General features: G+C 42.2%; 1 protein-coding gene across 1 annotated transcript in view; it reads right to left on the bottom strand.

Annotated features, from left to right (window-relative positions):
- Window positions 1-24,369, bottom strand: part of LOC128660829 (protein disulfide-isomerase TMX3) — a 203,601-nt gene that overhangs the window by 80,579 nt on the left and 98,653 nt on the right. Inside the window, exon 4 of the mRNA XM_053714875.1 lies at window positions 18,435-18,488. Coding sequence (XP_053570850.1) covers window positions 18,435-18,488 — 54 coding nt within the window. The remainder of the gene's footprint in view (window positions 1-18,434; window positions 18,489-24,369) is intronic.

Genomic DNA, 24,369 nt, shown 5'->3' with positions numbered 1-24,369 from the left:
ATATTTACCTGCCTTAAAAAACAGGGCGGGCCGTGGACTGATCGCACAACAGAAGAAAGGAATTTATCAGGTAAGCATAAATTATGTTTTCTTCTGTTATGTGCGATCAGTCCACGGGTCATCATTACTTCTGGGATACCAATACCAAAGCAAAAAGTACACGGATGACGGGAGGGATAGGCAGGCTCATTATACAGAAGGAACCACTGCCTGAAGAACCTTTCTCCCAAAAATAGCCTCCGAAGAAGCAAAAGTGTCAAATTTGTAAAATTTGGAAAAAGTATGAAGCGAAGACCAAGTTGCAGCCTTGCAAATCTGTTCAACAGAGGCCTCATTCTTAAAGGCCCAAGTGGAAGCCACAGCTCTAGTGGAGTGAGCTGTAATTCTTTCAGGAGGCTGCTGTCCAGCAGTCTCATAGGCTAAACGTATTATGCTACGAAGCCAGAAGGAGAGAGAGGTAGCAGAAGCTTTTTGACCTCTCCTCTGTCCAGAATAAACGACAAACAGGGAAGAAGTTTGGCGAAAATTTTTAGTTGCCTGCAAGTAGAACTTGAGGGCACGAACTACATCCAGATTGTGTAGAAGACGTTCCTTCTTTGAAGAAGGATTTGGACACAAGGATGGAACAACAATCTCTTGATTGATATTCCTGTTAGTGACTACCTTAGGTAAGAACCCAGGTTTAGTACGCAGAACTACCTTATCTGAGTGAAAAATCAGATAAGGAGAATCACAATGTAATGCTGATAACTCAGAGACTCTTCGAGCCGAGGAAATAGCCATTAAAAACAGAACTTTCCAAGATAACAATTTTATATCAATGGAATGAAGGGGTTCAAATGGAACACCTTGAAAAACGTTAAGAACTAAGTTTAAACTCCATGGCGGAGCAACGGCTTTAAACACAGGCTTGATCCTAGCTAAAGCTTGACAAAAGGCCTGGACGTCTGGATTTTCTGACAGACGCCTGTGTAACAAGATGGACAGAGCTGAAATCTGTCCCTTTAATGAACTAGCCGATAAACCCTTTTCTAAACCTTCTTGTAGAAAAGACAATATCCTAGGGATCCTAACCTTACTCCAGGAGTAACGTTTGGATTCGCACCAGTATAGGTATTTGCGCCATATTTTATGGTAAATCTTTCTGGTAACAGGCTTCCTAGCCTGGATCAGGGTATCAATAACCGACTCAGAAAAACCACGCTTTGATAAAATCAAGCGTTCAATTTCCAAGCAGTCAGTTTCAGAGAAGTTAGATTTTGATGTTTGAATGGACCCTGTATCAGAAGGTCCTGTCTCAGAGGTAGAGACCAAGGTGGACAGGATGACATGTCCACTAGATCTGCATACCAAGTCCTGCGTGGCCATGCAGGCGCTATTAGAATCACAGATGCTCTCTCTTGTTTGATTTTCGCAATCAATCGAGGAAGCAGCGGGAAGGGTGGAAACACATAAGCCATCCCGAAGTTCCAAGGTGCTGTCAAAGCATCTATCAGAACCGCTCCCGGATCCCTGGATCTGGACCCGTAGTGAGGAAGTTTGGCGTTCTGGCGAGACGCCATGAGATCTATCTCTGGTTTGCCCCAACGTCGAAGTATTTGGGCAAAAATCTCCGGATGAAGTTCCCACTCTCCCGGATGAAAAGTCTGGCGACTCAAGAAATCCGCCTCCCAGTTCTCCACTCCCGGGATGTGGATTGCTGACAGGTGGCAAGAGTGAGACTCTGCCCAGCGAATTATCTTTGATACTTCCATCATTGCTAGGGAGCTTCTTGTCCCTCCCTGATGGTTGATGTAAGCTACAGTCGTGATATTGTCCGACTGAAACCTGATGAACCCCTGAGTTGTTAATTGGGGCCAAGCTAGAAGGGCATTGAGAACTGCCCTCAATTCCAGAATGTTTATTGGAAGGAGACTCTCCTCCTGATTCCATAATCCCTGAGTCTTCAGAGAATTCCAGACAGCGCCCCAACCTAGCAGGCTGGCGTCTGTTGTTACGATTGTCCAGTCTGGCCTGCTGAATGGCATCCCCCTGGACAGGTGTGGCCGATAAAGCCACCATAGAAGAGAATTTCTGGTCTCTTGATTCAGATTCAGGGTAGGGGACAAATCTGAGTAATCCCCATTCCACTGACTTAGCATGCACAATTGCAGCGGTCTGAGGTGTAGGCGTGCAAAAGGTACTATGTCCATTGCCGCTACCATTAAGCCGATCACCTCCATGCATTGAGCCACTGACGGGTGTTGAATGGAATGAAGGACACGGCATGCATCCTGAAGCCTTGTTAACCTGTCTTCTGTCAGGTAAATCTTCATTTCTACAGAATCTATAAGAGTCCCCAAGAATGGAACTCTTGTGAGAGGAAAAAGAGAACTTTTCTTTTCGTTCACTTTCCATCCATGCGACCTTAGAAATGCCAGAACTAACTCTGTATGAGACTTGGCAGTTTGAAAGCTTGAAGCTTGTATTAGAATGTCGTCTAGGTACGGAGCTACCGAAATCCCTCGCGGTCTTAGTACCGCCAGAAGGGCACCCAGAACCTTTGTGAAAATTCTTGGGGCCGTAGCCAATCCGAATGGAAGAGCTACAAACTGGTAGTGCCTGTCTAGGAAGGCAAACCGTAGATACCGTTGATGATCTTTGTGAATCGGTATGTGAAGGTAAGCATCTTTTAAATCCACTGTGGTCATGTACTGACCCTTTTGGATCATAGGTAAGATTGTCCGAATAGTTTCCATTTTGAACGATGGAACTCTTAGGAATTTGTTTAGAATCTTTAAATCTAAGATTGGCCTGAAAGTTCCCTCTTTTTTGGGAACCACAAACAGGTTTGAGTAGAACCCTTGTCCTTGTTCCGACCGCGGAACTGGATGGATCACTCCCATTAATAACAGATCTTGTACACAGCGTAGAAACGCTTCTTTCTTTATCTGGTTTGTTGACAACCTTGACAGATGAAATCTCCCTTTTGGGGGAGATAATTTGAAATCTAGAAGGTATCCCTGAGATATGATCTCCAGCGCCCAGGGATCCTGAACATCTCTTGCCCAGGCCTGAGCGAAGAGAGAAAGTCTGCCCCCCACTAGATCCGGTCCCGGATCGGGGGCTCTCGGTTCATGCTGTCTTTGGGGCAGCAGCAGGTTTCCTGGCCTGTTTGCCCTTATTCCAGGACTGGTTAGGTTTCCAGCCTTGCCTGTAACGAGCAGCAGCTCCTTCCTGTTTTGGAGCAGAGGAGGTTGACGCTGCTCCAGGTTTGAAATTCCGAAAGGGACGAAAATTAGACTGTCTAGCCTTAGCTTTGGCTTTGTCTTGAGGTAGGGCGTGGCCCTTACCTCCTGTAATGTCAGCGATAATTTCTTTCAACCCGGGCCCAAATAAAGACTGCCCTTTGAAAGGTATATTAAGTAATTTAGACTTAGAAGTAACATCAGCTGACCATGATTTTAGCCACAGTGCTCTACGTGCCTGTATGGCGAATCCAGAGTTCTTAGCCGTAAGTTTGGTTAAATGTACTACGGCCTCCGAAATGAATGAATTGGCTAGTTTAAGGACTCTAAGTCTGTCCATAATGTCGTCTAGCGTAGATGAACTAAGGTTCTCTTCCAGAGACTCAATCCAAAATGCTGCCGCAGCCGTAATCGGCGCGATACATGCAAGGGGTTGCAATATAAAACCTTGTTGAACAAACATTTTCTTAAGGTAACCCTCTAATTTTTTATCCATTGGATCTGAAAAAGCACAGCTATCCTCTACCGGGATAGTGGTACGCTTAGCTAAAGTAGAAACTGCTCCCTCCACCTTAGGGACCGTTTGCCATAAGTCCCGAGTAGTGGCGTCTATTGGAAACATCTTTCTAAATATTGGAGGGGGTGAGAACGGCACACCGGGTCTATCCCACTCCTTAGTAACAATTTCAGTTAATCTCTTAGGTATAGGAAAAACGTCAGTACTCGCCGGTACCGCAAAGTATTTATCCAACCTACACATTTTCTCTGGTATTGCAATGGTGTTACAATCATTGAGAGCCGCTAAGACCTCCCCTAGTAATGCCCGGAGGTTCTCCAACTTAAATTTAAAATTTGAAATATCTGAATCCAATCTGTTTGGATCAGAACCGTCACCCACAGAATGAAGCTCTCCGTCCTCATGCTCTGCAAGCTGTGACGCAGTATCAGACATGGCCCTAGTATTGTCAGCGCACTCTGTTCTCACCCCAGAGTGATCACGCTTGCCTCTTAGTTCTGGTAATTTAGACAAAACTTCAGTCATAACAGTAGCCATATCATGTAATGTTATCTGTAATGGCCGCCCAGATGTATTAGGCGCCATAATATCACGCACCTCCCGGGCGGGAGATGCAGGTACTGCCGCGTGAGGCGAGTTAGTCGGCATAACTCTCCCCTCGCAGTTTGGTGAAATTTGTTCACATTGTACAGATTGACTTTTATTTAAAGTAGCATCAATACAGTTAGTACATAAATTTCTATTGGACTCCACCTTGGCATTGGAACAAATGACACAGATATCATTCTCTGAGTCAGACATGTTTAACACACTAGCAATAACTTGCAACCTGGTTATAATCTTTTTTAACAAAAACGTACTGTGCCTCAAAGAGGTACTTAAACGATTAAATGACAGTTGAGATAATGAACTGAAAAACAGTTATAGCATCAAGTTTAAAATAACACAACTTTTAGCAAAGGTTTGTTCCCATTAGTAAATAACTAAATTTGACATAAAAAATTATAGAGTAACGTTTTTATTCACAGTCAATAAAAATTCTCACAGCTCTGCTGAGAGAATGTACCTCCCTTCAAAGAAGTTTGAAGACCCCTGAGATCTGTCAGTGAACCGGATCATGCAGGAAATATAATAGTAGCTGACTGGAATTTTTTGATGCGTAGCAAAAGAGCGCCAAAAACGGCCCCTCCCTCTCACACACAGCAGTGAGGAGAAACGAAACTGTCACAATTTAAAGCATACAACTGCCAAGTGGAAAATAATGCCCAAACATTTATTTACTCAGTACCTCAGCAATGTAAACGATTCTACATTCCAGCAAAAACGTTTAACATGACAATATTTATTAAAAGGATTAGTGACCTTTAACAGAGTAGTTCCGGTGAAAAACCATTCCCAGAATACTGAAGTGTATACATACATGTCATTATAACGGTATAGCAGGATTTTTTCATCAATTCCATTCAGAAAATAAAAACTGCTACATACCTCAATGCAGATTCATCTGCCCGCTGTCCCCTGATCTGAAGCCTTTACCTCCCTCAGATGGCCGAGAACAGCAATATGATCTTAACTACTCCGGTTAAAATCATAGTAAAAAACTCTGGTAGATTCTTCTTCAAACTCTGCCAGAGAAGTAATAACACGCTCCGGTGCTATTGTAAAATAACAAACTTTTGATTGAAGTCATAAAAACTAAGTATAATCACCATAGTCCTCTCACACATCCTATCTAGTCGTTGGGTGCAAGAGAATGACTGGGACTGACGTAGAGGGGAGGAGCTATATCAGCTCTGCTGGGTGAATCCTCTTGCATTTCCTGTTGGGGAGGAGTTATATCCCAGAAGTAATGATGACCCGTGGACTGATCGCACATAACAGAAGAAATTAGCCTTGTTTTTAGCCTTAAAAGGCCTATCTTGCGGGAGGGCATGGCCCTTTCCCCCAGTGATATCCGAAATAATTTCTTTGAACTCGGGCCCGAAAAGGGTCTTTCCCTTGAAAGGAATATTCAGTAATTTTGTTTTAGACGACACGTCGGCCGACCATGATTTAAGCCAAAGCGCTCTGCGCGCCATGATGGCAAAACCAGAATTTTTCGCCGCTAACTTAGCTAATTGCAAAGCGGCATCTGTGATAAAAGAATTAGCCAATTTTAGAGCATTAATTCTATCCATGACCTCGTCATACGAAGTCTCCCTCTGGAGCGACTCCTCCAGCGCCTCAAACCAAAAAGCCGCTGCAGTAGTTACAGGAATAATGCAGGCAATAGGTTGTAGAAGGAAACCTTGTTGAACAAATATTTTCTTTAGTAAACCTTCTAATTTTTTATCCATAGGATCTTTGAAAGCACAACTGTCTTCAATTGGTATGGTTGTGCGCTTGGCTAGTGTTGAAACTGCCCCCTCTACCTTAGGGACCGTCTGGCACGCGTCCCACCTGGGATCAGTTATGGGGAACATTTTCTTAAAGGATTACTTTCTGTTATAATTTTTAAGTTAAACAACTAACATATTAAAGTTAATAAACATTAATTAAACCTACTGGCCTATATTTTCTCCAAAACGAAGTTTCATAACGTTCTAAAAGTTATATCTTTTATTCGCCGATGATGTCACGTTATCCTGCCCACTATTTTCAGCACTGCATGTTCAAAATACTTAAACCAATAACTTTGTGTTTAAAGCGCCATTTTGAAACCTAGGTATTGTAAACGTATTGGTACAGAGCAAAGGATACCCACGGAGTGGGTTTGGAAAACAATTAAATTTGCAGACAAGATTTCTGATATACGGTAGAGATATGTTAATGAAATGCTATTGATAAAAAGCGTATTTGGGGTAGTTAGTTAGTAACAGGCATAGAAAATATTTACTTACAGTGGCCCTTTAAAGATAGGTGGGGGAACAAAAGGTACACCTGGTCTTTCCCACTCCCTAGCAACAATATCCGCCACCCTCTTAGGGATCGGAAACGCATCAGTGTATACAGGGACTTCTAGATATTTGTCCATTTTACACAATTTCTCTGGGACCACCATAGGGTCACAATCATCCAGAGTTGATAAGACCTCCCTAAGCAGTACGCGGAGGTGTTCCAATTTAAATGCAAGTGAATCTGATTCTGCCCGCTGAGAAACTTTTCCTGAGTCAGAAATTTCTCCCTCAGACATTACATCCCTCGCCCCTACTTCAGAGTGTTGTGAGGGTACATCAGATAAACCTCCCAAAGCTTCCGACTGCTCCTCATCTGTTCTCAAAACAGAGCTATCGCGCTTTTTAGGAAAAACTGGCAGTTTGGATAGAAAGGCCGCAAGGGAATTATCCATGACTGCCGCCAGTTGTTGCAATGTAATAGGTGCTAATGCACTAGAGGTACTAGGTATCGCTTGAGCGGGCGTAACTGGTGATGACACATGGGGAGAGGAAGGCGGACTATCCTCATTACCTTCAGTCAAAGAATCATCTAGGGCTATATTTTTAAGTGACACAATATGATCTTTAAAGTGTATAGACACATTAGTGCACTTGGGACACATTTTGAGTGGGGGTTCCACCATGGCTTCTGAACACATAGAGCAAGGCTTTTCCTTAGTGTCAGACATGTTTAACAGATTAGTATTATACACAAGCAGGCTTGGAAAAACACTTTATGCAATAAAAAATACAATTTGCAATAAATGGTACTGTGCCTTTAAGATAATAAAAGCGCACACAATTTTACAAAACGGTGAAAAATGAACCAAATCTCTTGAAATTTTTACAGTATGTGCCTAATGCTTCAATATGATTGCACAGCAAGTTTCAGCCTGATTAACCCTGTAATGCCCAAACCGGAGCAGCCTAAAGCAAACAACCGGTTAATAAACTACAGCACCTTGCCACAGCAGCCTGCTGTGGCCCTACCTTCCCTTAAGGATTGGATTTGAGAAAAAACAGAATTTATGTTTACCTGATAAATTTCTTTCTCCAACGGTGTGTCCGGTCCACGGCGTCATCCTTACTTGTGGGATATTCTCTTCCCCAACAGGAAATGGCAAAGAGCCCAGCAAAGCTGGTCACATGATCCCTCCTAGGCTCCGCCTACCCCAGTCATTCGACCGACGTTAAGGAGGAATAATAGCATAGGAGAAACCATATGGTACCGTGGTGACTGTAGTTAAAGAAAATAAATTATCAGACCTGATTAAAAAACCAGGGCGGGCCGTGGACCGGACACACCGTTGGAGAAAGAAATTTATCAGGTAAACATAAATTCTGTTTTCTCCAACATAGGTGTGTCCGGTCCACGGCGTCATCCTTACTTGTGGGAACCAATACCAAAGCTTTAGGACACGGATGAAGGGAGGGAGCAAATCAGGTCACCTAAATGGAAGGCACCACGGCTTGCAAAACCTTTCTCCCAAAAATAGCCTCAGAAGAAGCAAAAGTATCAAACTTGTAAAATTTGGTAAAAGTGTGCAGTGAAGACCAAGTCGCTGCCCTACATATCTGATCAACAGAAGCCTCGTTCTTGAAGGCCCATGTGGAAGCCACAGCCCTAGTGGAATGAGCTGTGATTCTTTCGGGAGGCTGCCGTCCGGCAGTCTCGTAAGCCAATCTGATGATGCTTTTAATCCAAAAAGAGAGAGAGGTAGAAGTTGCTTTTTGACCTCTCCTTTTACCTGAATAAACAACAAACACGGAAGATGTTTGTCTAAAATCCTTTGTAGCATCTAAATAGAATTTTAGAGCGCGAACAACATCCAAATTGTGCAACAAGCGTTCCTTCTTTGAAACTGGTTTCGGACACAGAGAAGGTACGATAATCTCCTGGTTAATGTTTTTGTTAGAAACAACTTTTGGAAGAAAACCAGGTTTAGTACGTAAAACCACCTTATCTGCATGGAACACCAGATAAGGAGGAGAACACTGCAGAGCAGATAATTCTGAAACTCTTCTAGCAGAAGAAATTGCAACTAAAAACAAAACTTTCCAAGATAAAAACTTAATATCAACGGAATGTAAGGGTTCAAACGGAACCCCCTGAAGAACTGAAAGAACTAAATTGAGACTCCAAGGAGGAGTCAAAGGTTTGTAAACAGGCTTGATTCTAACCAGAGCCTGAACAAAGGCTTGAACATCTGGCACAGCTGCCAGTTTTTTGTGAAGTAACACCGACAAGGCAGAAATCTGTCCCTTCAGGGAACCTGAAGACAACTGAGACCTGTGGAACCTCCCCCTTGGGGGAAGTCCCTTGAATTCCAGAAGATAACCCTGGGAGACTATTTCTAGCGCCCAAGGATCCAGAACATCTCTTGCCCAAGCCTGAGCGAAGAGAGAGAGTCTGCCCCCCACCAGATCCGGTCCCGGATCGGGGGCCAATATTTCATGCTGTCTTGGTAGCAGTGACAGGTTTCTTGGCCTGCTTTCCCTTGTTCCAGCCTTGCATTGGTCTCCAAGCTGGCTTGGCTTGAGAAGTATTACCCTCTTGCTTAGAGGACGTAGCACTTTGGGCTGGTCCGTTTTTACGAAAGGGACGAAAATTAGGTCTATTTTTTGCCTTGAAAGGCCTATCCTGGGGAAGGGCGTGGCCCTTACCCCCAGTGATATCAGAGATAATCTCTTTCAAGTCAGGGCCAAACAGCGTTTTCCCCTTGAAAGGAATGTTTAGTAGCTTGTTCTTGGAAGACGCATCAGCCGACCAAGATTTCAACCAAAGCGCTCTGCGCGCCACAATAGCAAACCCAGAATTCTTAGCCGCTAACCTAGCCAATTGCAAAGTGGCGTCTAGAGTGAAAGAATTAGCCAATTTGAGAGCATTGATTCTGTCCATAATCTCCTCATAAGGAGGAGAATCACTATCGAGCACCTTTATCAGTTCATCAAACCAGAAATATGCAGCTGTAGTGACAGGGACAATGCATGAAATGGGTTGTAGAAGGTAACCCTGCTGAACAAACATCTTTTTAAGCAAACCTTCTAATTTTTTATCCATAGGATCTTTGAAAGCACAACTATCCTCTATGGGTATAGTGGTGCGTTTGTTTAAAGTAGAAACCGCTCCCTCGACCTTGGGGACTGACTGCCATAAGTCCTTTCTGGGGTCGACCATAGGAAACAATTTTTTAAATATGGGGGGAGGGACGAAAGGAATACCGGGCCTTTCCCATTCTTTATTAACAATGTCCGCCACCCGCTTGGGTATAGGAAAAGCTTCTGGGAGCCCCGGCACCTCTAGGAACTTGTCCATTTTACATAGTTTCTCTGGGATGACCAACTTTTCACAATCATCCAGAGTGGATAATACCTCCTTAAGCAAAATGCGGAGATGTTCCAACTTAAATTTAAATGTAATCACATCAGATTCAGCCTGATGAGAAATGTTCCCTGAATCAGTAATTTCTCCCTCAGACAAAACCTCCCTGGCCCCCTCAGATTGGATTAGGGGCCCTTCAGAGATATTAATATCAGCGTCGTCATGCTCTTCAGTAACTAAAACAGAGCAGCCACGCTTACGCTGACAAGGGTTCATTTTGGCTAAAATGTTTTTGACAGAATTATCCATTACAGCCGTTAATTGTTGCATAGTAAGGAGTATTGGCGCGCTAGATGTACTAGGGGCCTCCTGAGTGGGCAAGACTCGTGTAGACGAAGGAGGGAATGATGCAGTACCATGCTTATTCCCCTCACTTGAGGAATCATCTTGGGCATCATTGTCATTATCACATAAATCACATTTATTTAAATGAATAGGAATTCTGGCTTCCCCACATTCAGAACACAGTCTATCTGGTAGTTCAGACATGTTAAACAGGCATAAACTTGATAAGAAAGTACAAAAAACGTTTTAAAATAAAACCGTTACTGTCACTTTAAATTTTAAACTGAACACACTTTATTACTGCAATTGCGAAAAAACATGAAGGAATTGTTCAAAAATCACCAAATTTTCACCACAGTGTCTTAAAGCCTTAAAAATATTGCACACCAAATTTGGAAGCTTTAACCCTTAAAATAACGGAACCGGAGCCGTTTTAAGCTTTAACCCCTTTACAGTCCCTGGTATCTGCTTTGCTGAGACCCAACCAAACCCAAAGGGGAATACGATACCAAATGACGCCTTCAGAAAGTCTTTTCTAAGTATCAGAGCTCCTCTCACATGCGACTGCATGCCATGCCTCTCAAAAACAAGTGCGCCACACCGGCGCGAAAATGAGACTCTGCTTATGCTTTGGGAAAGCCCCTAAGAAATAAGGTGTCTAATACAGTGCCTGACGATATTATTATATCAAAATACCCAGATAAAATGATTCCTCAAGGCTAAATATGTGTTAATAATGAATCGATTTAGCCCAGAAAAGTCTACAGTCTAAATAAGCCCTTGTGAAGCCCTTATTTACGATCGTAATAAATATGGCTTACCGGATCCCATAGGGAAAATGACAGCTTCCAGCATTACATCGTCTTGTTAGAATGTGTCATACCTCAAGCAGCAAGAGACTGCACACTGTTCCCCCAACTGAAGTTAATTGCTCTCAACAGTCCTGTGTGGAACAGCCATGGATTTTAGTTACGGTTGCTAAAATCATTTTCCTCATACAAACAGAAATCTTCATCTCTTTTCTGTTTCTGAGTAAATAGTACATACCAGCACTATTTCAAAATAACAAACTCTTGATTGAATAATAAAAAACTACAGTTAAACACTAAAAAACTCTAAGCCATCTCCGTGGAGATGTTGCCTGTACAACGGCAAAGAGAATGACTGGGGTAGGCGGAGCCTAGGAGGGATCATGTGACCAGCTTTGCTGGGCTCTTTGCCATTTCCTGTTGGGGAAGAGAATATCCCACAAGTAAGGATGACGCCGTGGACCGGACACACCTATGTTGGAGAAACAAGCCTCCTGAAGTCCTCAAGCAGTCTCTGGACCCATGTGAAGCAGCATGCAAGGAAATCTGTCAGAATAAACTGCGCAACTGAGGCGCGAAATTAGGCCCCTCCCACTCCACAGCTGTGGGGCCTTCAGAACCCAATTTAGGTGACTAAAAATAATGCCATGTGGAATAAAACCCCAATAAACACACCAAAAGTGCTTAAAAGTGTCAATAAAGAGTATTTTTCTAAATAAAATAATCGATTGCCCTGCTAAAGTGATAACCAGTCTATTGAGCCCACTTAAATAAGCCTCTAGTTCTATACTAAGTTTGAGAACATGGCTTACCCTTCCCACATGGGGAATCTTGTCAGTTTTCTAGCATTATCTTGTCTTGACTAGAAAAAAGATGACTGAAACATACCTCAAAGCAGTTAAGCCTGCAAACTGTTCCCCCCAACTGAAGTTTTCTGGTACTCCTCAGTCCTGTGTGGGAACAGCAATGGATTTTAGTTACAACATGCTAAAATCATTTTCCTCTCAGCAGAATTCTTCATCATATTTCTGCCAGAGAGTAAATAGCACAAACCGGTACTATTTAAAAATAACAAACTTTTGATTGAAGATATAAAAACTACAAATCTAACACCACATTCACTTTACCCTCCCATGGAGATGCTACTTGTTAGAGCGGCAAAGAGAATGACTGGGAGGCGGAGCAAGAGGGGGAGCTATATGGACAGCTCTGCTGTGTGCTCTCTTTGCCACTTCCTGTAGGGAATGAGAATATCCCACAAGTAAGGATGATTCCGTGAACTGGATACACCTTGCAAGAGAAAACATGTTGCTACATTGCATTGTTATAACTTTGTTGATTCTTTAAATGATACAGTAATTAATTGTCCTTTACCCACAGTCTACTGCAAGAAATCCAGAAGTGAAAACAGAATTTATGTTTACCTGATAAATTACTTTCTCCAACGGTGTGTCCGGTCCACGGCGTCATCCTTACTTGTGGGATATTCTCCTCCCCAACAGGAAATGGCAAAGAGCCCAGCAAAGCTGGTCACATGATCCCTCCTAGGCTCCGCCTACCCCAGTCATTCGACCGACGTTAAGGAGGAATATTTGCATAGGAGAAACCATATGTTACCGTGGTGACTGTAGTTAAAGAAAATAAATTATCAGACCTGATTAAAAAAACCAGGGCGGGCCGTGGACCGGACACACCGTTGGAGAAAGTAATTTATCAGGTAAACATAAATTCTGTTTTCTCCAACATAGGTGTGTCCGGTCCACGGCGTCATCCTTACTTGTGGGAACCAATACCAAAGCTTTAGGACACGGATGAAGGGAGGGAGCAAATCAGGTCACCTAAATGGAAGGCACCACGGCTTGCAAAACCGTTCTCCCAAAAATAGCCTCAGAAGAAGCAAAAATATCAAATTTGTAAAATTTAGAAAAAGTGTGCAGTGAAGACCAAGTCACTGCCTTACATATCTGATCAACAGAAGCCTCATTCTTGAAGGCCCATGTGGAAGCCACAGCCCTAGTGGAGTGAGCTGTGATTCTTTCAGGAGGCTGCCGTCCGGCAGTCTCATAAACCAATCGGATAATGCTTTTAATCCAGAAGGAGAGAGAGGTAGAAGTTGCTTTTTGACCTCTCCGTTTACCAGAATAAACAACAAACAAAGACAAAGTTTGTCTGAAATCCTTAGTAGCTGCTAAGTAAAATTTGAGAGCACGAACTACATCCAAGTTGTGCAACAAACGTTCCTTCTTTGAAACTGGATTAGGACACAAAGAAGGCACAACTATCTCCTGGTTAATGTTTTTGTTAGAAACAACTTTTGGAAGAAAACCAGGTTTAGTACGCAAAACCACCTTATCTGCATGGAACACCAGATAAGGAGAAGAACACTGCAGAGCAGATAATTCTGAAACTCTTCTAGCAGAAGAATTTGCAACCAAAAACAAAACTTTCCAAGATAATAACTTAATATCAACGGAATGTAAGGGTTCAAACGGAACCCCCTAAAGAACTGAAAGAACTAGGTTGAGACTCCAAGGAGGAGTCAAAATTTTGTAAACAGGCTTGATTCTAACCAGAGCCTGAACAAAGGCTAGAACATCTGGCACAGCTGCCAGCTTTTTGTGAAGTAACACAGACAAGGCAGAAATCTGTCCCATCAAGGAACTTGCAGATAATCCTTTTTCCAATCCTTCTCGAAGGAAGGATAGACTCATAGGAATCTTAACCTTGTCCCAAGGGAATCCTGCAGATTCACACCAACAGATATACCAAATTATGTGGTAATTTTTCTGGTTACAGGCTTTCAGGCCTGAACAAGAGTATTAATAACAGAATCTGAGAACCCTCGCTTTGATAAGATCAAGCGTTCAATCTCCAAGCAGTCAGCTGGAGTGGGTCGAACGGACCTAGAACAAGAAGGTCTCGCCTCAAAGGTAGCTACCATGGTGGAGCCGATGACATATTCACCAGATCTGCATACCAAGTCCTGCGTGGCCACGCAGGAGCTATCAAAATCACCGACGCCCTCTCCTGATTGATCCTGGCTACCAGCCTGGGGATGAGAGGAAACGGCGGGAACACATAAGCTAGTTTGAAGGTCCAAGGTGCTACTAGTGCATCCACTAGAGCCGCCTTGGGATCCCTGGATCTGTACCCGTAGTAAGGAACTCTGAAGTTCTGACGAGAGGCCATCAGATCCATGTCTGGAATGCCCCACGGTTGAGTGACTTGGGCAAAGATTTCCGGATGGAGTTCCCACTCCCCCGGATGCAATCTCTGACGACTCAGAAAATCCGCTTCCCAATTTTCCACTCCTGGGATGTGGATAGCAGACAGGTGGCAGGAGTGAGACTCCGCCCATAGAATGATTTTGGTCACTTCTTCCATCGCTAGGGAACCCCCCCTGATGGTTGATGTATGAACTTGGCCCTCGCTAGCTGAGGCCAAGCTTTGAGAGCATTGAATATCGCTCTCAGTTCCAGAATATTTATCGGTAGAAGAGATTCTACCCGAGACCAAAGACCCTGAGCTTTCAGGGATCCCCAGACCGCGCCCCAGCCCATCAGACTGGCGTCGGTCGTGACAATGACCCACTCTGGTCTGCGGAAGGTCATCCCTTGTGACAGGGTGTCCAGGGACAGCCACCAACGGAATGAGTCTCTGGTCCTCTGATTTACTTGTATCTTCGGAGACAAGTCTGAATAGTCCCCATTCCACTGACTGAGCATGAACAGTTGTAATGGTCTTAGATGAATGCGCACAAAAGGAACTATGTCCATTGCCGCTACCATCAAACCTATCACTTCCATGCACTGCGCTATGGAAGGAAGAGGAACGGAATGAAGTATCCGACAAGAGTCTAGAAGTTTTGTTTTTCTGGCTTCTGTCAGAAAAATCCTCATTTCTAAGGAGTCTATTATATTTCCCAAGAAGGGAACCCTCGTTGACGGAGATAGAGAACTCTTTTCCACGTTCACTTTCCATCCGTGAGATCTGAGAAAGGCCAGGACAATGTCCGTGTGAGCCTTTACTAGAGGAAGGGACGACGCTCGAATCAGAACGTCGTCCAAGTAAGGTACTACAGCAATGCCCCTTGGCCTTAGTACCGCCAGAAGGGACCCTAGTACCTATGAGAAAATCCTAGGAGCAGTGGCTAATCCGAAAGAAAACGCCACGAACTGGAAATGCTTGTCCAGGAATTCAAACCTTAGGAACCGATGATGTTCCTTGTGGATAGGAATATATAGATACGCATCCTTAAAATCCACCTTGGTCATGAATTGACCTTCCTGGATGGAAGGAAGGAGTGTTCGAATGGTTTCCATCTTGAACGATGGAACCTTGAGAAACTTGTTCAAGATCTTGAGATCTAAGATTGGTCTGAACATTCCCTCTTTTTTGGGAACTATGAACAGATTGGAGTAGAACCCCATCCCTTGTTCTCCTAATGGAACAGGATGAATCACTCCCATTTTTAGCAGGTCTTCTACCCAATGTAAGAATGCCTGTCTTCTTATGTGATCTGAAGACAACTGAGACCTGTGGAACCTCCCCCTTGGAGGAAGCCCCTTGAACTCCAGAGAATAACCTTGGGAGACTATTTCTAGCGCCCAAGGATCCAGAACATCTCTTGCCCCAGCCTGAGCGAAGAGAGAGAGTCTGCCCCCCACCAGATCCGGTCCCGGATCGGGGGCCCGCATTTCATGCTGTCTTGGTAGCAGTGGCAGGTTTCCTGGCCTGCTTTCCTTTGTTCCAGCCTTGCATAGGTCTCCAGGCTGGATTGGATTGAGAAGTATTACCTTCCTGCTTAGAGGACGTAGCCCTTGGGGCTGATCCGTTTCTGCGAAAGGGACGAAACTTAGGTTTATTTTTGGTCTTGAAAAGACCTATCCTGAGGAAGGGCGTGGCCCTTGCCCCCAGTGATATCAGAGATAATCTCTTTCAAGTCAGGGCCAAAGAGAGTTTTCCCCTTGAAAGGAATGTCAAGCAATTTGTTCTTGGAAGACGCATCCGCTGCCCAAGATTTTAACCAAAGCGCTCTGCGCCACAATAGCAAACCCAGAATTTTTTCGCCGCTAACCTAGCCAATTGCAAGGTGGCGTCTAGGGTGAAAGAATTAGCAATTTAAGAGCACGAATTCTGTCCATAATCTCCTCATAAGAAGAAGAATTACTAATAATCGCCTTTCCTAGCTCATCAAACTAGAAACACGCGGCTGCAGTGACAGGGACAATGCATGCAATTGGTTGTAGAAGGGAACCTTGCTGAACAAACATCTTTAGCAGACCTTCTAATTTTTTATCCATAGGATCTTGGAAAGCACAACTATCTTCTATGGGTATAGTGGCGCGCTTGTGTAGAGTAGAAACCGCCCCCTCGACCTTGGGGACTGTCTGCCATCAGTCCTTTCTGGGGTCGACTATAGGAAAACAATTTTATAAATATGGGGGGAGGTACTAAAGGTATACCGGGCCTGTCCCATTCTTTACTAACAATGTACGCCACCCGCTTGGATATAGGAAAAGCTTCGGGGGGCCCCGGGGCCTCTAAGAACTTTTCCATTTTACATAGTGGTTCTGGAATAACCAGATAATCACAATCATCCAAATTGGATAACACCTCCTTAAGCAGAGCGCGGAGATGTTCCAACTTAAATTTAAAAGTAATCACATCAGGTTCAGCTTGTTGAGAAATGTTTCCTGAATCTGAAATTTCTCCCTCAGACAAAACCTCCCTGGCCCCCTCAGACTGGTGTAGGGGCCCTTCAGAAACCATATCATCAGCGTTCTCATGCTCTACAGAATTTTCTAAAACAGAGCAGTCGCGCTTTCACTGATAAGTGGGCATATTGGCTAAAATGTTTTTGATAGAATTATCCATTACAGCCGTTAAATGTTGCATAGTAAGGAGTATTGGCGCACTAGATGTACTAGGGGCCTCCTGTATGGGCAAGACTGGTGTAGACGAAGGAGGGGATGATGCAGTACCATGCTTACTCCCCTCACTTGAGGAATCATCTTGGGCATCATTTTTACTAAAAATTTTTTATGACATAAAATACATATAGTTAAATGAGAAGGAACCTTGGTTTCCCCACAGTCAGAACACAATCTATCTGGTAGTTCAGACATGTTAAACAGGCATAAACTTGATAACAAAGCACAAAAAACGTTTTAAAATAAAACCGTTACTGTCACTTTAAATTTTAAACTAAACACACTTTATTACTGCAATTGCGAAAAAGTATGAAGGAATTGTTCAAAATTCACCAAAATTTCACCACAGTGTCTTAAAGCCTTAAAAGTATTGCACACCAAATTTGGAAGCTTTAACCCTTAAAATAACGGAACCGGAGCCGTTTTTATATTTAACCCCTTTACAGTCCCTGGAATCTGCTTTGCTGAGACCCAACCAAGCCCAAAGGGGAATACGATACCAAATGATGCCTTCAGAAAGACTTTTCTATGTATCAGAGCTCCACACACATGCAGTTGCATGCCATGCTGTCCTCAAAAACAAGTGCGCCATACCGGCGCGAAAATGAGGCTCTGACTATGATTAGGGAAAGTCCCTAAAGAATAAGGTGTCAAAAACAGTGCCTGCCGATATAATCATATCAAAATACCCAGAATAAATGATTCCTCAAGGCTAAATATGTGTTAATAATGAATCGATTTAGCCCAGAAAAAGTCTACAGTCTTAATAAGCCCTTGTGAAGCCCTTATTTACTATCTTAATAAACATGGCTTACCGGATCCCATAGGGAAAATGACAGCTTCCAGCATTACATCGTCTTGTTAGAATGTGTCATACCTCAAGCAGTAAGAGACTGCACACTGTTCCCCCAACTGAAGTTAATTGCTCTCAACAGTCCTGTGTGGAACAGCCATGGATTTTAGTTACGGTGCTAAAATCATTTTCCTCATACAAACAGAAATCTTCATCTCTTTTCTGTTTCTGAGTAAATAGTACATACCAGCACTATTTTAAAATAACAAACTCTTGATTGAATAATAAAAACTACAGTTAAACACTAAAAAACTCTAAGCCATCTCCGTGGAGATGTTGCCTGTACAACGGCAAAGAGAATGACTGGGGTAGGCGGAGCCTAGGAGGGATCATGTGACCAGCTTTGCTGGGCTCTTTGCCATTTCCTGTTGGGGAGGAGAATATCCCACAAGTAAGGATGACGCCGTGGACCGGACACACCTATGTTGGAGAAATATACTATGTAATTAGCTGAGAGTTCAATATAAAGTACATTTTTTTTATGAGCTAGAAAATAAAAAGTAAACAACTTACCGATGGAAATGTTCTCTGTAGTCTCTAGAAACTTCTTGAACAATAGATTTCAATCTGAAAACAAAACATAATGGCACAATTGTTAAACAATAAATAAAAAGCAAACATTTGTTTACTTTTATAAATATTACGAATTCATGTAGTACCAATATGTTAAAAGTATTGGAAAGGAAAAAATAAAGTGCTCTTTGATTTTTATAATGTTTCAAATGCATTAGAGATGTGTATGTGATTTAAAAAAAATACAAAATATAAAGATATTGGTTCCTACAAAATAATCCAATCAGACACATTGCTGGAAGCTAATCATTTAACTATACCTTAAAGAAGGGGTTAAACCAGGTTGAATTTCTATATTTTAATATATTAAAAATATATTTAAAGGATTATAATAGGGTCATTTAGTGAAAACAAATAACTAGCCCTATTGTAGACATTTTATTGTTTGATCATAAAAAAGTAATACAATGCTGTCTGTACATGCTCAGTTTTAGGGACACAGAATATGTTCTAAGGGAAAAAATATTAACATAAAAAGCTGTTTTTAAGTCTTATTTGGCAAAATGATTAGAATCCACAAGATCCTCACACGGGGATCCAGTGAAGTCCACACAGCCTCCAGTTAATAGGGTAGGGCAACTGCATCAGAAAAGAAAGGAAAATGTACATCAGCCTGAAATATCACTAAGATGTCTGATAGATCTATCTGAGAGGAAAAAACATAATTTATGTAAGAACTTACCTAATAAATTCATTTCTTTCATATTGGCAAGAGTCCATGAGCTAGTGACATATGGGATATACAATCCTACCAGGAGGGGCAAAGTTTCCCAAACCTCAAAATGCCTATAAATACACCCCTCACCACACCCACAATTCAGTTTAACGAATAGCCAAGCAGTGGGGTGATAAAGAAAGGAGTAGAAAGCATCAACAAAGGAAATTTGGAAATAATTGTGCTTTATACAAAAAATCATAACCACCATAAAATGGGTGGGCCTCATGGACTCTTGCCAATATGAAAGAAATTAATTTATCAGGTAAGTTCTTACATACATTAAGTTTTCTTTCATGTAATTGGCAAGAGTCCATGAGCTAGTGACATATGGGATATCAATACCCAAGATGTGGAGTCTTCCACTCAAGAGTCACTAGAGAGGGAGGGAATAAAATAAAAACAGCCATATTCCGCTGAAAAAATAATCCACAACCCAAAAAATAAGTTATTTTCACTTTTGAAAGAAAAAAACTTAAATCAAAAAGCAGAAGAATCAAACTGAAACAGCTGCCTGAAGAACTTTTCTACCAAAAACTGCTTCAGAAGAAGCAAATACATCAAAATGATAGAATTTAGTAAATGTATGCAAAGAGGACCAAGTTGCTGCTTTGCAAATCTGATCAACTGAAGCTTCATTCTTAAAAGCCCACAAAGTGGAGACTGATCTAGTAGAATGAGCTGTAATTCTCTGAGGCGGGGTTTGACCCGACTCCAAATAAGCTTGATGTATCAAACGTTTCAACCAAGAAGCCAAGGAAATAGCAGAAGCTTTCTGACCTTTCCTAGGACCAGAAAATAAAACAAATAAACTGGAAGTCTTCCTGCAATTTTTAGTAGCTTCCACATAATATTTCAAAGCTCTTACCATATCCAAAGAATGTAAGGATCTCTCCAAAGAATTCTTAGGATTAGGACACAAGGAAGGAAGAACAATTTCTCTATTAATGTTGTTAGAATTCACAACCTTAGGTAAAAATTGAAAAGAAGTCCGCAAAACTGCCTTATCCTGATGAAAAATCAGAAAAGGAGACTCACAAGAAAGAGCAGATAGCTCAGAAACTCTTCTAGCAGAAGAAATAGCCAAAAGGAACAACACTTTCCAGGAAAGTAGTTTAATGTCCAAAGAATGCATAGGCTCAAATTGAGGAGCCTGTAAAGCCTTCAGAACCAAATTAAGACTCCAAGGAGGAGAAATTGATTTAATGACAGGCTTAATACGAACTAAAGCCTGTACAAAACAGTGAATATCAGGAAGAATAGCAATCTTTCTGTGAAATAAAACAGAAAGAGTGGAGATTTGTCCTTTCAAGGAACTTGCAGACAAACCCTTACCCAAACCATCCTGAAGAAACTGTAAAATTCTAGGAATTCTAAAAGAATGCCAGGAGAATTTATGAGAAGAACACCATGAAATGTAAGTCTTCCAAACTCTATAATAAATCTTTCTAGAAACAGATTTACGAGCTTGTAACATAGTATTAATCACTGAGTCAGAGAAACCTCTATGACTTAGAACTAAGCGTTCAATTTCCAAACCTTCAAATTTAATGATTTGATATCCTGATGGAAAAACGGACCTTGAGATAGTAGGTCCAGCCATAACGGAAGTGGCCAAGGTGGGCAACTGGACATCCGAACCAGATCCGCATACCAAAACCTGTGTGGCCATGCTGGAGCCACCAGCAACACAAAAGACTGTTCCATGATGATTTTGGAGATCACTCTTGGAAGGAGAACTAGAGGCGGAAAGATGTAAGCAGGTTGATAACATCAAGGAAGTGTCAGCGCATTCACTGCTTCCGCCTGAACATCTCTGGACCTGGACAGGTATCTGGGAAGTTTCTTGTTTAGATGAGAGGCCATGAGATCTATCTCTGGAAGCCCCCACATCTGAACAATCTGAGAAAACACATCTGGATGGAGAGACCACTCCCCTGGATGTAAAGTCTGGCGGCTGAGATAATCCGCCTCCCAATTGTCTACACCTGGGATATGCACCGCAGAGATTAGACAGGAGCTGGATTCCGCCCAGGCAAGTATCTTTCATAGCTTGGGGACTGTGAGTCCCACCCTGATGATTGACATAAGCCACAGTTGTGATATTGTCTGTCTGAAAACAAATGAACAGTTCTCTCTTTAGTAGAGGCCAGAACTGAAGAGCCCTTAGAATTTTCTAAAATATTTATTGGTAATCTCGCCTCTTGAGATTTCCAAACCCCTTGTGCTGTCAGAGATCCCCAAACAGCTCCCCAACCTGAAAGACTCGCATCTGTTGTGATCACAGTCCAGGTTGGGCGAACAAAAGAAGCCCCTTGAACCAAACGATGGTGATCTATCCACCATGTCAGAGAGTGTCGTACATTGGGATTCAAGGATATTAATTGTGATATATTTGTATAATCCCTGCACCATTGATTCAGCATACAAAGCTGTAGAGGTCTCATGTGAAAACGAGCAAAGGGGATTGCGTCCGATGCTGCAGTCATGAGACCTAAAACTTCCATGCACATAGCCACTGAAGGGAATGACTGAGACTGAAGGTGCCGGCAGGCTGCAACCAATTTTAAACGTCTCGTCTGTTAGAGACAGAGTCATGGACACTGAATCTATCTGGAAGCCTAAAAAGGTGACCCTTGTCTGAGGAATCAAGAAACTTTTTGGTAAATTGATCCTCCAACCATGTTTCCGAAGAAACAACACTAGTTGATTCGTGTGAGATTCTGCAGTATGTAAAGACTGAGCTAGTACCAAGATATCGTCCAAATAAGGAAACACTGCAATACCCTGTTCTCTGATTACAGATAGTAGGGCACCCAGAACCTTTGAAAAGATTATTGGAGCTGTTGCTAGGCCAAATGGAAGAGCAACAAATTGGTAGTGCTTGTCTAGAAAAGAGAATCTCAGAAACTGAAAGTGTTCTGGATGAATCGGAATATGAAGGTATGCATCCTGCAAGTCTATTGTTGACATATAATGTCCTTGCTGAACAAAAGCCAGAATAGTCCTTATAGTCACCATCTTGAAAGTTGGTACTCTTACATAACGATTCAAAATTTTCAGATCCAGAACTGGTCTGAACAAATTTTCTTTCTTTGGTACAATGAATAGGTTTGAATAAAACCCCAAACCTTGTTCCTGAAGAGGAACTGGCATGATTACCCCTGAAGACTTCAGGTCTGAAACACACTTCAGAAAAGCCTGAGCTTTTACTGGATTTACAGGGATGCCTGAGAGAAAACTTCTTCTCACAGGAGGTCTTACTTTGAATCCTATTCGATACCCTTGAGAGACAATGCTCTGAATCCAATGATTTTGGACAGATTTTATCCAAAAATCCTTGAAAAAACATAATTTATGTAAGAACTTACCTGATAAATTCATTTCTTTCATATTAGCAAGAGTCCATGAGCTAGTGACGTATGGGATATACATTCCTACCAGGAGGGGCAAAGTTTCCCAAACCTCAAAATGCCTATAAATACACCCCTCACCACACCCACAATTCAGTTTAACGAATAGCCAAGAAGTGGGGTGATAAAAAAGTGCGAAAGCATATAAAATAAGGAATTGGAATAATTGTGCTTTATACAAAAATCATAACCACCACAAAAAAAGGGTGGGCCTCATGGACTCTTGCTAATATGAAAGAAATGAATTTATCAGGTAAGTTCTTACATAAATTATGTTTTCTTTCATGTAATTAGCAAGAGTCCATGAGCTAGTGACGTATGGGATAATGATTACCCAAGATGTGGATCTTTCCACGCAAGAGTCACTAGAGAGGGAGGGATAAAATAAAGACAGCCAATTCCTGCTGAAAATAATCCACACCCAAAATAAAGTTTAATGAAAAACATAAGCAGAAGATTCAAACTGAAACCGCTGCCTGAAGTACTTTTCTACCAAAAACTGCTTCAGAAGAAGAAAATACATCAAAATGGTAGAATTTAGTAAAAGTATGCAAAGAGGACCAAGTTGCTGCTTTGCAACCAGAAGAGTCATCAGAATCAGAATGATGATGTTCATTTAAAAATTCATCTGTAGAGAGAGAAGTTTTAAAAGATTTTTTATGTTTACTAGAAGGAGAAATAACAGACATAGCCTTCTTGATGGATTCAGAAACAAAATCTCTTATGTTATCAGGAACATTCTGCACCTTAGATGTTGAAGGAACTGCAACAGGCAATGGTACATTACTAAAGGAAATATTATCTGCTTTAACAAGTTTGTCATGACAATTAATACAAACAACAGCCGGAGGAATAGCTACCAAAAGTTTACAGCAGATACACTTAGCTTTGGTAGTTCCAGCACTAGACAGCGATTTTCCTGAAGTATCTTCTGACTCAGATGCAACGTGAGACATCTTGCAATATGTAAGAGAAAAAACAACATATAAAGCAAAATTGATCAAATTCCTTAAATGACAGTTTCAGGAATGGGAAAAAATGCCAATAAACAAGCTTCTAGTAACCAGAAGCAAAGAAAAAATGAGACTGAAATAATGTGGAGACAAAAGCGACGCCCATATTTTTTAGCGCCAAATAAGATGCCCTCATCATTTGGCGCCTAAATGCTTTTTGGCGCCAAAAATGACGCCACATCCGGAACGCCAACATTTTTGGCGCAAAAGGACGTAAAAAATGACGCAACTTCCGGCGACACGTATGACGCCGGAAACAGAAAAGATTTTTTGCGCCAAAAAAGTCTGCGCCAAGAATGACGCAATAAAATGAAGCATTTTCAGCCCCCGCGAGCCTAACAGCCCACAGGGAAAAAAAACATAATTTATGCTTACCTGATAAATTCCTTTCTTCTGTAGTGTGATCAGTCCACGGGTCATCATTACTTGTGGGATATTATCTGCTCCCCTACAGGAAGTGCAAGAGGATTCACCCAGCAGAGTTGCTATATAGCTCCTCCCCTCTACGTCACCTCCAGTCATTCGACCAAGGACCAACGAGAAAGAAGAAGCCAAGGGTGTAGTGGTGACTGGAGTATAATTTAAAAAATATTTACCTGCCTTAAAAAACAGGGCGGGCCGTGGACTGATCACACTACAGAAGAAAGGAATTTATCAGGTAAGCATAAATTATGTTTTCTTCTGTTAAGTGTGATCAGTCCACGGGTCATCATTACTTGTGGGATACCAATACC

The sequence above is a fragment of the Bombina bombina genome, chromosome 5, assembly GCF_027579735.1.
Source record: "Bombina bombina isolate aBomBom1 chromosome 5, aBomBom1.pri, whole genome shotgun sequence".
Classification (NCBI taxonomy): Eukaryota; Metazoa; Chordata; class Amphibia; order Anura; family Bombinatoridae; genus Bombina; species Bombina bombina.
This window is presented reverse-complemented; position numbering and strand designations above follow the sequence as displayed.